Raw genomic sequence first — 16,045 nt, 5'->3', positions numbered from 1 at the left:
CTCCTTTTTTCTCAAAGATCCAGGTATAGAGAGCCCAGCTTGCTTTTCTTAATTTTCCCCCAAACCACGCCCATAAAGCATTGGATGATGTGACAAGCTCGTCTAATTGGGGTAGCAGTGAGGAATGAGGGAATCATTATGTGCCTCTGTAAATACAACTTACAAATATTAAGGGATTAAGAAATCTGTAAGTGTACCCTGGTACAGAAGCTCCTTCAAAACACATTGTTACATGAAAAAAGCAAGTTGCTAGGATAATACATTCCATTTATGGTTTAAAAAACTTGAAAGAAAACTATGCAATATGTGTGTATAAATATACATTAAAAACTCATTTTAAATGATTTAGAAGGCTACAGAGCACATTACCAATATGTTTCATTTTAGAAGGGAGTTGGGATTGTTGAGTATAATGGAGAGCTTTGATTTTTTATTTGTAGTATTTGCATGTTTTAAGTACTGAGAATGTGTTCACGTGTTATTTTATAATTAAAAGGATAAAACACTAAACATTAAGCGTATACATACATGATTCTTCTTACTTATAAATTAGAATTCCTCAATTAGAACAAGAGTCAAAGGAAACCAAAATTTCTTCCATGAATTGAGAGCCTTCTTAGTCTTAGTTCTTATTCAAAGTTCACTTTCTCTCATCAAGCATTTCCTGATTTGCCAACATTTTTCATTGACTTCTGGCCATAGGATTCTAGTGTGTTCTCAGTTCTTTTTTCATCTCCTGGTAACAATTACCCTCTTAATACTTCTGCTATTCACTATTTTTCTTAGCCTGTTCTCCCTTGATGTCTAAAATTCTTTATCTTCCCTTATCCTCTGAGTGTAGGTTAAGAGTGTTTGCCTGCTATGTGATTGTCTCTAGTTCCTCAGTCTGTACCTCACATCCTTCTTTTCTGCATGATCATTTTCATTTTCTTTAATATTGAAGGAAATGGAATATTGCAACATTTTAAACAGCAACAAGACAATAAAAAATAAAGATTAAAGGTAGGTTACTTTGCCAATGCACTAAATATGAGAGTCCTAAAAGAGATACACTTGTGACAGTCTCTTAGACATAGCTAATATATATCATGTTATGTAATTTGATTTAAACTTTACTAGGCTCAGTAATTATAATAGCTAATGTTTGGGTGCTTATGTGTGACAGATATAAGTGCTTCATATGGATTATCTCACTTGATCCTTCTAACAATCTCCTAAAATAGGTTTATGATTCCTGTTTTACTGATGGGAGGATAGAGAAGTTCAATAACTTGTCCAAAGTCACACAGCTAGCAAGTGGCAGAGTCAGGATTTAAAACTGAGTCTAGCTTGGCTCCAAGGTCTGTGCTCTTAACCACTACATTCTGTTGCCTCATGGCTAAATTTCAGTGCCAAATATGGCCTAGCAAACTTAAATAAAAATAGCAAACTTAAGAAACCCCAGAAACTTCTCAGTATGGATAAACTGGTTCATCGATGGTTCTTTAGCAAAATATTTTGCCACAGTGATACTTATTAGACAGCTAAATGAGAATTTGTATTCATAAAAGTGTTATTTAATATGAAACTCCAAATTAAAAAATGCTTTTGTTTTAATAGCATCTCTATACATTTGAGAAGGACTTGCAAGTTGTCAGTTGCTCTGTCAACAGTGAGAGAACTTTGCTTGGTAAGTTGAACTCTTTTTTTTGGGTTTTAAAGTATTGGATTTTTGCAATATTTGATTAGTCTACTAGAATGATATTCTGGGAAAAGATACTCTTGGGAGATGAGAGTTGAAATAAAGACTCATTGAGTCTACCTATAAAAAAAAATGCCTTGTATTCTACCATAATCATCCACTGACAGGTCCTTTGAGCCCTCACTTATTTCAGGTAAATGGGACGCTTTAATAAGCCACTGCATGGATTATTTGCTAATGAATTATTATTTTTCTTTTTTCATTAGCTGCAAGTTTAGTTCAATCTTCTAAAGAAGGAAGAAAGAATGAGCTTCAACCAGGTAATGATATTATACTTTTTAGTGCCTATTAATAGATGAAGATTTATTGAACTACTCAGTTAAATTTCATGTGTCTTGTCAAATAGCTTTATCTCAGAATGAAAAGGCCAAGGTCATGTAAAGCATGAAAAAGAGTTAGAAAATTTTTTCAAGTAAACAAGAAAGTACATAAAATATTATAACAGTGAATAGCAGAAGTATTAATAAAGCAATACTTCTGCAACCTAAATAAACATTGAGAACACGCCTGAACCTTATGGTCAGAAGCTGGTGTAAAGGGTTGGGAAAAGCTTGGTATTCCTTTAAGAATACCATTTTTTTCTTATATTTCATTGACTTGACCAATACATAATGCATTATGAGTAGTCCACCAATTCTAAATAAAAATAATTTTTTTTACTCATTTGCGAAGACCCACTTCATAGTTTATTATTATGTGATGCCCCATCCCTCATCCTTTTAACATTCTATAACATCCATCTGTTCAGAACTCAACAAATAAGGAGTGCCTGCAGGCACTATGCATGGTGCTGGGGATACAATAGTATGCAAAGAGGTGTGGCAGCTGCTCTCAGGTGAGCTATAGGGACTAGTGGTGGGTGGAGGTGTCCCATGGAGTATGTGTTCTGTCTTCAAAGGGGAGCAGTAAACCCAGTGGGACCAGATTTTTAATCTGTCAAGATAAGTATAGACTTTTATGTAAAAATTTAATTTTTAAATGTTGGCTCAAATATTTTTTAAAAATTGTACTTGGGCAATGATAACCAGCTGTGGATGGATCTAGCCCATGGACTACCATTTTTCAACCTCTGGTCGAGTGGATCTCATTTTAATCTTTTACTATTCCAGTCCTGCAGTGTGTTCCATCTGTTCTGTTTATTCAGCACTTACACTCCTTCTTTTGTTAGCATAGTTGTCACTCAGATGTATTTTCCTGCAGTTGCATATGATGGAAAAACCCTTTTACATACTTTCCACGTGAGGCTTATGAAACAGTCCTAAGCTCCCACAGAACGAGCTTGGAGAATGTCAAGGAAACCAGGCCTGAGTCTGGACTGGACCTTTTCAGGGACCTCAGTAGAAGAGTTTTTGGGAGATGCTGGAGGCTTTCTCTGAAATCTCATCATGTGTATCACTCATCCTACCTCCCCTGCTGCCATATTACGCTGAGAACCATAGCAGCCTTCTTCCTTCTTCTGTGCCTTGTCCTCCTCTTAGCATTCTCTGCTCTTCTTAGAATTAGGTGCAATGCTCACTTCAGAGGTGAAGGAACTGGACTAGCTTAAGCAAAATAGGATCTAAGATATTGGTGTTTTTACCCTTAAAACAAGGTATGGACAAAACCAGGGTATGACCCTGATCTTCTGGGCTAATAAACTCCTTGATCAAAGAAGAGAAAGGCTCAGTTGCTTGTGTTCCTCCCAATACAGAATCTTGGATTAGCTCCCTCCGCCTCCTAGTTCTTGAGTCTTTTAGCCTTAGAAATCATTTATTATCCTCGTAAACCCTTTAGTAACTATAATCTTTACATGCTGTTTACCATCTATGCCTGATAGTTATGCAGAATAATGACAAATTATGTATATTATAAAATATACTTTCAGACCAACTTCACCGTAAGTTTTATTTGATTATAACATTAACTCCTATTCAGGATTTAAACTTACCCAGTTTTGGAAGTTTGATGCAAGTGAGATTTAATGCAACCTCTAGTGAGATTATCTATCACTATCTTTAAACATAATTGAATGGACATTGTTATTGTATTGGATACCTCATACTTTGTCTTAGCTCACTTTTCATGCCAGCCTCTGCATTGAGAACCAGCTCTGCCCAAAGGTCATTTGACAGAGAATGCTTCACCTCAGCTCTTCTTCCTACTTCTTGCTTTTTGCCCAGAGCTCTTAGGAAAATCTGTTTACTACCTGCGTGTGTACCACCGGGAAGTATGGTTGGAAAGGATTCTCGATAGGGTAAGCCATGACCGCAGCAGGGCAAGGAGCTGAAAGATAAATACTCTCCCTTTCCATCCCTAAAGTGGATAATTCTGAGTTGCACTCCATGCAGCTCAAGACCCAAAGTGGTCATGAATGTGATAATGACCCTGATACTGGCATACTCTTCTCCCTGGTTCAGCCTCCCCAGTCCCTCATGCCAGCCACTCATGGCTAAAGTGATTCTGTCTCCAAGATAACTTCTTGTCTTAGTTTGGGTTTCCTCCTAAGTAGAGTCTGAGGCAAATATTTGAGTGCACTTAGTTTATTTGGGGGAGGATCCTAGCAAAAACTATTAGAGGAGCGTTTAAACAGAGATCTTCAAGAAGGGAGGGAGCAAGTGTGTGGCTATCGGGAAAGCACATTTCTGGCAGAGCCAACAGCCAGCACAAAGGCTGTGAGGCCAGAGTGTACTCAGTAAACTTGCTGTTTGAGGATAGTGAGGAGTCAGTGAGGATGGAGAGGAGTGAACAAGGGGCAGAGTGGTACGAACTGAGGCCAGAGGAGAACGGAGGTGAGGTGCAGACAGGTGGTGGAGACCCTTAGGAGGCCTCTATTCAGTTAAGATTTCAGAAATGATGTGACCAGAGAATACTACAGGATCTATTAGACAGTTTTGTCTTCTGAATAAATATTTTGGTAAGGCTTATTTTATTTGTCCATGAATGACTTGTTAAGCCATTTGATTATAATATATAGTTGGCCTCAGGTGTTATTTAAAACTCTGTTGCTTATAATGAGATTTTTCCATCGCAAATGAGACAAACTGTTACATTTTTCACATGAACAAGGTAGGGTTCCTTGATTCACACACTTTACAACAGTTTTTATTAACAGTGCTTCCCCTCCTGGCTATGGCCATGACAGAGTAAATGTTTTATTTAGAAAATGGCCCACCGTAGGAAGCCAGGCCCAGCTGCCCCCTTCATCTTCCCCTGTAGACTTGCATTTGCCCCAAGAGGTAGGATGAGTGATACAGAGATCTCTACTGGGCAGCGACTGGGGTGACTACATCTCTAGAGCCCCCACACCCCATTATAGACAGTTAAGTGCAGCAGACACTCCATGGAGCTACGGTTTGGTTTAAGTGCTCCAATAATCAGAGCTTCTTCAGACTCAGACCCCGTTGGACTTTTCCAACCTTGTCACAATTTCTCAGCATGTACCCGCACCTGCATTGGACTAGCTTCTTTTGCCCACTCTCCTCATATTGTGCCTATTCCTGTGCTTTTTTTCCTAAAAAAAAAAATTTTATTCAAGTTACTGAAACTAAAAAAAGTTTACCCATTTCTTTTACCCTTCCACCCTCCACCTCTTGCAACCACTAGTCCATTTTCTTTATCTATGAGCTTGGTTTTCATATATAAATAAATATGTATGTATTTTTTTTAAAGATTCCACATATAATAGAGATTATATGGTATTTGCCTTTCTCTGTCTGACATATTTACTTAGCACAATGCCCTGGAGATTCATTCATGTTGTTGCTTTCATTCTGCCATGTCTACGTCCTGTGATACCCATATCCTGCCTCACCCTGTCTTACCCTTCAGTGATACTCTCTCCATTGACATCTGGATTCTCTAACATTTTTTAAACGCCTACAACACCTGGTATTCCTAGGTGGTCTCCCAACCAAGTTCTAACCAGGCCCGACCCTGCTTAGCTTCCGAGATCAGATAAGATCGGGCAGGTTCAGGATGATATGGCCATATGGATTCTCTAAATTCTTAAGACAACTTGAAATACTTCATGCAATCAAGGGATTTTATGGTTGGAAGTGATTATAGAAATAATCTGGTTCTGTAGTTCATCATTTTATTTTTTAATAATAAGGTACTGAGGCCTAGGAAAGCTTCGTGATTTGCTGAAAAGTATACATTAGATTAGTGGTAGAGCTTCAACTAGAACTGGTGTCTCCAGAATCCTCATCCAGAGTGCTTCCTTTTATACTACGAAAGCACTTAGTGTGCTTTGGGGAGAATTTCCCATTTGCACAATTATTCTTCTCAATATGCTAATTTTATTAGTTAAATGTCTGGGCTGCTCTAAAGAAGGAAAATATTAGTATAGGAAGACGGTTTCTGCTCTTGAAAATCCTCCCATTTTAAAGGCAAGTGAATTTAGATTATAGCTGGTTATCTCATTTGGGTACAAAATCTCATTGCCAAAAAAAAAAAAACAAAAAAAAAACCACAACAAAACCTCATTGCCAGAAAGGCCAAATACAAGATGATTTCTTATTTTTCAATGAGAAGATTCCTCTGCCTGCCCTGCTAAAAAAAATTTTTTTCAGATTGAAACATATGAACTTTTATGGCAAGAGATAAAACAGTCAAATGTCAGTTGTAGTCTTTAATATAGTAATTTAGCTATATACACTTAACATAATTTTTTCTCATTCTTACATTTTTTCCTCATTCTCACATTTTTTTCTCATTCTTTTTTCTCATTCTTACGTTTCACCAAACATTTCTGTTCTGTTTCATCTTGAGTGTCTTTGACATCAGTGTCTTATTCCTAGAGCCATTTTTTAAGTTATCAAGCAAATTCCTAAAGTGCCTCACCTTTACCTCTGCCTCAGTTATTAGAAACACAGCCCTTTTGAATTGGTGTATGATCCTGACACTGGGATTTTTAACCTAACCTACAAGTACTCATTGACCAAACAACATTTGGTTTTCATTTGTTCTGTTGTTGTATATTTGTGATCCCACATAATAATTCACTCACTATCTTGTTTTTTCAGTAATTTTTAAAGGTATGTTTACAGAGATATCCAGTTCATGCACTTGTGAGGCCTATCCTAGAAATTGTTTTACATTTTTTGACTTTTTTTTTTTTTAATTAAATAAAGCAATGCTGTCAGGTTACTTTCTTAAATAGTGAAAATTGGCATTAATTCAATCCCAGGCTGCTGTGCCACCCCCAAATTTTACATTGTTATTCAAAGTAAAGTCATTGAGAAAGTGAGGATATTAGTCTTTGTAAGAACTGAAATGTAAGCCAACCTCTTATTTTTTTGAAGTTTAATCTTGGGAGAGGAGAGCCTTTGGCCTGAATTAGTATATCTTTGGTAATCCTATTCTAGCTTGTGTCCAAGTACTTCCTTCTAATTGCTGTCTTTGATAACATTTGCTCAAATGTGACACTGAGGAAATAAGAGGGTCTTTATCAGTGCAGCTCCACATTCCTGAGGGAAGCCAGCCCTTGTGCTATTGATAGGTGCTGTCAACTGTAACATGTTCATGCATCAGAAATATCTTTTTATTTTCATATACGAACAGTATTTTCCATCATGCTATAGAACTGGAGTGACATTGAATTGAGTTGTGTTTGTTTCGACTTAGAAGCAAAAGGGCCTGTGACGCTACACTAAAAATGGCTGAGGAATGGGCAGCAACTTGTTCCTCATTCTATGCACATCAGCTTTTCCTTTATGATGTTTCCTGTACCTAGTTTGGGTTTTAATAAATGTCATAGTAAATTTTCATAAAATTGTTTTTCTTTGTGGAATAGCTAATATAACAGGCAACAAATTTATATTTTCAAAGTTCAGACCTATATGGAGGAGATAATATGTGATATTCTAGTCTTTATTACTAAAAGCTTCCTTTATTTTGTAGGATCAAAGTGTTTGACTCTGTTGGTTGAAATCCACCCCATTAACAATGTGAAGGTTCTGAAAGCAGTGGATAGCTATATTTGGGTACAGGTAGGTGAGTCTGTCCTTTAACATTTATCTCATTGATCAAAAGGCATGAAACCTGGAGGCACTGGTGCTTTTACACACATTATTATCACTTTTAATCCCCGACACACTCTAGCAGATGGTATGGCTAGAATTATCAGCTCTTCCTTTGCAAACATGGAAATCTTTAGAACTCAAACCTAACTCCTCTGTCTCTATTATATGTCATGGCTTGATAGTAATGTAATGTTTTACATGATAAAATATTGAACGTAAAAACACATTTAAATGGTTTATTTAATGTATTCACATAGTTGACAGATTAAATATCTATGATTAAATAACTTAATTAATCCTGGAATTTATCAACTCTGTGAACCGATGTAGAAGCACTATGTGTATAACGCAAGCGCACTAGATAAAGTCAGTCCTCCTTACCCGCACATTCTGAATTTGTGAATTCTACCGCTTGCTAAAATTTATTTGTAACCCCCAAATCAATACTCATAGTGTTTTCAAAGTCATTTGCAGATATGTTCAAAGTGGTGAAAAAGTTGTCACCCAATGCACATGTTTCCATCTGAGTTCGAGTAAGGTGATACTCTGCATTCTTGATTCAGTTCTCATACTTGTAAACAAATGTTTCCCGGTCTATCTAGTGCCATGTGTTTTGTTTTTTATTTTAATTTGGGGGCTTTTTGTTGGTGACTTCACTGTTTAAAATGTCCCCCAAGCATACTGCTAATGTTCCTAAGTGCAAGAAGGCTGCAATGTGCTTTACAGAGAAAATGTCTGTTAGTTAGATAATCTTCATTTAGGCATGAGTTTATAGTGCTGTTGACTGTGGGTTCAATGCTAATGAATCAGCAATACATATTAAATAAGGTGTCTTTAAACAGAAACATATTAAACAAAGTTATGTGTTAATTTGTTGACAAAAATGTAGTGACTAGAGGCTTTCAGGAACCTATCCCCGTGTCTTCTCAGGGAGCAATGGTTCATCATTCAGTGTACTGTTTGTGGTGACTTTAAAATTTCCTCGTGTAACCCAAAGTATCTGCCCCCTCTTCCTCCTACGCACTCCCAGCCTCAAGCCAGTGAGTCTCCCTCTTAAAGTGGGTGTTAGGAGAGGGGATTATCTGCCACTGTCAGCAGTCCTTCCACTTGTGAGTTTTTGCCACTACTCCTGGCTTCACTCTAGACAGCCTGGGGTGGAGCTCCCGAGGAGCATTCCCCTTCCCCCAGGAAGCCACTCTGTTTACACTGTCATCATTGCAGGGATGACTGTGGGTTGGTACATTTTCCTTTCCTGGCCTGGTCTTTTGGCTTCCTTAGCATCTCCATAGGCGATGGAGATGTTATTGAAGGGTTGGGACACAAAAGGTATTAGAACACAGGAGGGGCAAAGTTTCTATAAATATTTGGTTGTACAACATTGTGACTATTAAAAACTACTAAATTGTGTACTTTAAAATAGTTTAAATTGTACATTTTATTTATATGAATTTTGTCTTAAATTAAAAAAGAAATTAAAAGTACGTGATACACGACCACATACATAGGCCACAGAGAAGTCCCCACACAAATAAAGTAAAACTACTCATCTTGTGACCCCATCTCAGTTTTTAGTACTGCTTTCTGCTCCCTTCTCCTCATGCCTATGCCCCTGGAGAAATTTCTTCCAACGTCCGTCTATCCGTGGCAAATCCTGCCTCCCCACTATATCCCTCCTCTTCCCCTTTTAGAGAAACACCATTCACTGTCTGTTGAGTTTGGGCTAGTCCTGTGATCTATCTCCCTCCCTTTTCTCATCAAAACATCCATGGTGGTCTCCAGTAGTACATTTCTCTAAGCCTCCATGTACCTTCTCGACCCCCTTCACAGAGCAACTTCAGTAGGAAAGTAGTGAGTGGGGTTTGGATTTCAATCTGGTATCCTTTGACAGTTCCCTATTAGCATGAGGTGCATCTTCCAGATAGTTCCACTGGGTAATTATACACCTCTCTACATACCTATGGTAAATACTCTTTTCTAATGGTGAATATTAATAATTAGAGTCTAGCTCATATTTGTGAAGGTAAATATTTCCCTAATATGATAAAATTTAGAGTCTTACTTACAATGCACAAAACAAACAAATGAACAAACAAACGAAAAACCCAAACCAGTCTTGCATACTTTTGTAGAGCTATGTCTGAAACCTTGCTCTAGGGCTGCCTCATAATAGAAAGCCACTACCAAATTGGACTTTAAAATTATGTTCTCACTGATTGCCACACAAAGACTATACAAAAGTTTTAAATCTAGCACCACCTTAGTCCAGATCGCAGTCCTAAGGGAGCATGCCTTGGCCACCTCTGTAGACCCGGGGAGGCCACATCATCTTCTGTAGAAGTATCTCCTTATTTTGAGGCACTGAGCATTTGCTCTTCCATTATCTATGTGGTGTCACTCATCTTTGCTTTCCCTCAACCCCAATACTCAAAATATCCTATTTGATGTGCCCAGTTTCACAAATCAGGAGATAATGAATTCTATATTATTTTTGTAGCTAAATTCTACATTGCTATCTATTTTTAAATTTTGAGGTTATTGCTGTAAAGAATGATATATAGTTAATGTTTTGTGCAATTTCAACAGGGAAACTTGACTACGAACTATTTTAAAAACTGGCCGGTTACATTTCCAATTTGTCATTATGAGAAGTTAGGACACCAGGTAACATATTTAGTCAAAAATTTTCCTAGTCCGCAGAAAGGCAGCCAACACAGAATAGGGAAATGAATGGTTATGTTCTTTTATTATGCTTTCAAGTTTAAAAAGCAAAATTCACCAGTGGATCTTATCTAGTAGGCTTTCATGTTATAAAATGAATCTGCTGATTTATAGTTACCTTTTTGTTGATGAAAGAATTAAGCCACTGGAGTCATCCCATGACCAGTGTTCCCTCATTATCAGGGCTGACGGCATAAAGCCTTGTGTTTCTGGCTGCCTTCTTCGTCCTGTCCTGTGAGCTGGTACCTATGGGAGAGCACAGAGGAGGAGTGGTATGGATCAAGCCTTTTTTCTCTAGGGGCAGTCATTTTATGCTTTGAGGCTTGTGAGCCCTCTACCACATGCCACACTGTGACTCATTGTTCTTTCTTGGAAAGTCCCTGGCTATGTTGTGCCTTGTCTCTTGGATGTTGGACTTTGGAAGTTATAATGGAGAGTCCGCTTACTTATCTCGCAAATTAAATGCTAGTTGAACAACAAATGTATTGATCACTCTTATTTTGTATATGTGAACTTTCTGTAGGAATGTTGTTTACATTGTTTCTGATTGGCTTCAGAATCACATATTCCAAATAGGATGCACTATCCCTATAAATAGCATACACTTTAGCCTTATTGTCTAAATGAATTATGTTGTACCTGCGATAAATTTTTCCCTGGAAAACTGAGCTCCTGAAAGGGTCCCATTTTCCTGCTTGCTTCCATCTGTAATACATGCATGCACGTAACTCACCTAAACTATTCTGTGGTTCCCAGTCCCTTGTATAGTAGGTAGTGCATAATGATCAAATACAACTTTTGAAATATTTATGTAAGCAAGGTAGTTGCTTATGATTTTAATTAATTTTCTTTCCTTTTTGCAGTTCCTCTATCCACACGTTGACAGTCATCCTCTTCCAGAGAACCATTTGTTACTGATTTCAGAAGAGAAATGTAAGTGCATCTTTAGGTGGTATATGGAGACTTCATGAATGTCCCATCCAGTGAAGTGTGGGACGCGACTAAATCTTCTATCTGTCCACTAATCAGTGCTGAGGGTCTGCTGACCTTTGATATCCACTTGAGGCCTAGGATTCCTGTGGAAGGGTTTTTCCTACAGCCTACACTATGTACCCTCAGGGTCTGCTCTATTTCCTCATCCTAGGAATGATAGGCCCCTCCATATATGGATTTCCAGTTTTGTCACGGGGTAGGATGTTTTAGAAGAGTTTTGCAGGTCATTGTTGCCTTCCGAAGTCCATCCTTCTTTAGGATGTCTGTCACAGCGGATAACCATGATATAAGGAGAGAGGCTTAGATGGAGAGAGAGGAAGGCATTAGAAGCTAGAAGAAATCCATGGTAGAACCTGAGGACACGTACTAAGTTGGTCAAATTCAGATAGAGGGACATAAGATTGGGACATCCTTTAAGGATGTTTTCAAGTTGGGGCAGGGGCGAGAAAGGCTACAATTCACTAGTGGATCTTACCTAATAAGCAGTCTTTCGTGTTATAAGATGAAACTGCTGATTTATAATTGAATAAACAAGTCTGAAGGGTTAGGCTTGTGTTCAGTTCCTATGCTCTTGCCCAATTGTCAGTCTCACGTTTTTGTAATTAGAACTGGCAGAAGGCAAATATAGTGATTGAATCTCAATTGCTTACTGAGAGAAAGAGAACATCCACAAATCAAGGCAAAATGTTTAGAGTTTTGTTACTGTGAAATTGATCCATGTAAAGACACCTCCCCCAGATATCTTGTATAATAAGTTTCCTATCTGATACTTTCATACGAACAGGTGTCTGAAATTTGGAAACTGAAGATAAACCCTGCCAATGAGCCCTTATTAGCTGTACATAAGACTGATGGTGTAGGGGAGGCAAATGCTTATTGAGGGAACCCAGTAGAGCAGACAGATTAAATGCTTCATGTATTGTTGATATTGAAGAACAGAGTAAATGCTGAATTTGAAACAGATTGTAAAGGGAGAGTGGAGTAAGATGGATTGTGTTTTGAACATTTACTGTGAGATTTACTGTGAGATTGCTGTCTGTGATAATATTTTTCAGCTAGTTGTTTAATCCGCACTTTTAAATAAAAAAATTGTTCACAGTAGTTAGGTGAAAAAAGTACTCACATTTTTCATGAATGTTAAATTATATTTCTGTTGTTTCTTTTAAAAAAGATATTGAACAATTTCATATCCAAGTCATCCAAGAAGATGGAAATAGAGTGGTAAATATTTGAAATTCCTTTTGCTTCAGAGCTTTTTTCACAAAGAGTGACATTTCTAGATTGTCAATTAGACCTTTCTAATTTTTGTAGATTAATATCATAGAAACATAACACTTTCTTTATTTGATGTCTTTCAAATTATATACTTATTGTTGTAACATGCGAAATAATTCAAGATATGTGAAGGGGTTAAATATCCCCTTTATCTCTATCTCAGCCTCCAATCTCAGTCTCCTGACATAATATTGACAGCCATATGTGACTATTTCCACACCTTTTACCTTGCTCAAGTGCACATATACAAGGATTCAGTTTTTTTTTTTTTATCAAAATAGAATCATTATATATTAATTTGCTGCTTTTGTTTTTGCTTTGTACCTAATAGATCCAGGGGGTATCCCTATAAGTTGCTAAATAGAGATATAACTTTTTTAATCTAATTTTTTACATAGATACATATACATAGATATAAATGAGATCATAACATATATGCTGGGATTTTATATAATTCAATTTTCTTTCCTTTTTTTTTTGCTTGTTTTCCACTTCTCTGTCTCCTTTTCACCTTTAACTTTCTTTCACAACCTGGTATGTATCCTTTCATACTTTTCTCTATACCTGTATTATCTACCATCTCCACCCTGACACACCCAGGGGTTTGTTATTCACTCCTTCCTCCTTCAACTTTGTGGAATTACCTGCAAATCAACTAGAATAATTCCAATTCATTTTCTTTAGAAGTACATAATAGTCCCTGACATGGGTGTACAATTTTTCATCTACGCTCCCACAGGTGGACATTCACTTGATTGCCAATTTTCTTTTACTTGTTTACATTAGAAATTGTCTCAAATGTTTTTGTGTCTATAGCTTTACATATTTAGTACATATATTCTTGGGGATAACTCCTCAGGAATGGATAATTAGGTTGATGTATATATGCTTTAATACATTTCAACAAATTTTCCAAATTGTGTTCTAAAAACTTGTTAACAACTTCGCAGTTTACAACCAAAGTTTTACCCTTTCCTTCTATCCATACCACTAATAGGTGTATTTGTCTTTAAAAAAAATTTACAATTTAATGGGCATAAGTTGGTAATATTATTATTTTAGTCTGTATTTCCCTTAATATTGGTGAGTTCGAGCATCTACTATGCTTATTGGCTGTTCGAATTTGCTTTTCTGAAAGTTGCTTAGTTGTATCCTTGTCTATTTTTTTACTGAGTTGCCTGTTCTTTACAGTTTGTATGAGATATTAATATATTAAAAATGATTTCCTTCAATATTTAAATAGTCTGTATCAAAATAGTCTTCCTCTGAAAATTTTAAAGTTATGTGAACAGAATTGAAATGGAAAATGGCATTTATTTATATGTATTGACTATTAATTGCCCCAAATCAAGAGGCCAGGCTAGAAAATGACCAGAACATGTGTGGCTGGAGCTCTGGGCCACCAGTGACTAAGTGGATAGAAGGGCAAGGTCATGGCCAGTGGTCAGGAAAGGGTCATGCCAGAGAGGAAAGAACAAGGCAGGATCCCACAGCATGAGAATTTAGAAGAAAGAATTATATAAACAAGTTGGGGTCAGAAGCTGGGAATGGGCATAGACAGAGGACTGGCTGTTCAGAAGAGGGTTTGGGAGCCAAGAAGACATTGCAGAGAGAGTGAGGGCAGGAGGCACTCGTCAGCAGTCCAGAAAGGATTCTCCCAGCCAAGAGAGTGCAGCCTCAGCTTTCTTTCATCCTTGTGTGCCCTTTTGTGAGGCACTTTTGCCTTCATTCTTAAAGGCTTAGATGACAGCTACTTAAAGCAGTGTGTTGTTCCACGTATTCCTCACAACATCCCTGCATGATAGAGGTGGTATTATAATTATCCCCATTTTTACAGGGAACAACACAAGCAAGACTCACAGAGGTGAGGTAGCTCTAGAGAGGAACAAAACTTAGATGTGAACCTGAGTTGCCACACCCTCATGCCTAGGCTCTCATCAGTATATCTCTTCATCTGAAAGAGTTCCCCAAATCTACCCCAACCTAACACATTTCAGAGAAATGGAAACAAGGGTTGTCCAAGGTTTAGAGACTGACAGGTATTCTTGGATATTGTCTCCAGTATCACTTTTCTGTCTAAATTAATGGACCTCGGCAAGCCAAAAACAGAGATGCATGATTCTACATGCCCTGTGTCTCCCTCGAGTTCTAAGTTGCCCTCAGTGGAGAAATTCCTATTAGAATTAGAGAGGGTTTAGGCATAAAAATGGGCCATTCTGATGTTTTCCTTTTTTTCTCATTTCTTCTACGTCAACCTGTCTACATTCTTTACTCATCTGTCCCAATATAGATTACTTTTGCTATATAAGCATTTCGAGGAAAGTGAATTCTTAATTCTTTGTATTTATTGTAGTATTTTTGACGATTTACATACTTTTTTCATTTTCCTCCTTTTGAATAGCATTCCTTGAGTAGTATTATGTGCTATAAATAAGACATCGAGAGTATGAAGGTGTTATAGAAGAGTGCATACTCACTGGGGGAGACTTAGAGTATTAATTAAAATGTAACTGAAATAAAAGCATGCCAAAGCACCATGGGGATACAGAGATGGGGACCTTCACCTTTGTCTTGGGCCTTAGTTTTTTCCTTGGCATCCCAGCCTTTGTGAAGGCTTCTTGTCTGCAGAGACTTGAATGGTCTCTGAACCCAAACAGGAAGCTCTGAATCTTTTACTAAATTAGCTATTGATTTGTGGTAGATGTGGCTTGCCTTCAGCAACACCAGCCTGTCTGTTACATTAAGCATAGAATAAAATAATATATTATAAAGTGTTTAGGCAGAGAAAGTAATGAAATGATACCTTAAATTTTTCCTGGAAAGACTTTACATATGTATGTGGTGAGGATGGGGGGGCTGCTAAAAATAAACCATGGAAATATGTATTGTATTACAAAGATGTATAAAGATAATGTATGTATTATAAAGATAGAATATGCAAAATAATAATGAATTGTAGATCTGTCCTCTTTTAAAACAGTTATTTCTAAAATCTTTTTGCCTCTTTAGGTGATTAAAAATTCTGGCCATCTCCCAAGAGACAGAGTAGCAGAGGATTTTGTCTGGGCTCAGTGGGATATGTCAGAGCAGAGATTATACTACATTGACCTGAAGGTAAAAACTAGTCTACTGGTCCTCCTTTTTATAGGTGCAATTGGATTTTGACACTATCATAATTGTAATTCGTTAATCACTGCATTTTCATTGATGGGGGCTGTCAGTAAAGGTTTATTAAAAATAATGAAAAGGTTTTCATTACTGTTTGCATCTTGGCTGCTTTCTTTTCTGGCTCTCATTCATGCTTTCTCTTTTTTTT

General features: G+C 37.2%; 1 protein-coding gene and 1 pseudogene across 1 annotated transcript in view; one reads left to right on the top strand and one right to left on the bottom strand.

The window, feature by feature from the left end:
* GSAP (gamma-secretase activating protein) overlaps nt 1-16,045 on the top strand; it is an 81,771-nt gene that overhangs the window by 12,968 nt on the left and 52,758 nt on the right. The window contains exons 3-8 of the mRNA XM_011365233.2: nt 1,600-1,669; nt 1,948-2,001; nt 7,622-7,710; nt 11,325-11,394; nt 12,626-12,675; nt 15,739-15,843. Of these exons, the coding sequence (XP_011363535.1) occupies nt 1,600-1,669; nt 1,948-2,001; nt 7,622-7,710; nt 11,325-11,394; nt 12,626-12,675; nt 15,739-15,843 (438 nt within the window). The remainder of the gene's footprint in view (nt 1-1,599; nt 1,670-1,947; nt 2,002-7,621; nt 7,711-11,324; nt 11,395-12,625; nt 12,676-15,738; nt 15,844-16,045) is intronic.
* Nucleotides 5,594-5,712, bottom strand: LOC111743146 (annotated as a pseudogene).

The sequence above is a fragment of the Pteropus vampyrus genome, unplaced genomic scaffold, assembly GCF_000151845.1.
Source record: "Pteropus vampyrus isolate Shadow unplaced genomic scaffold, Pvam_2.0 Scaffold107, whole genome shotgun sequence".
In the NCBI taxonomy this organism is placed as follows: Eukaryota; Metazoa; Chordata; class Mammalia; order Chiroptera; family Pteropodidae; genus Pteropus; species Pteropus vampyrus.
Note: the sequence above shows the minus strand (reverse complement) of the source record. Positions and strands in the feature narration are given on the sequence as shown.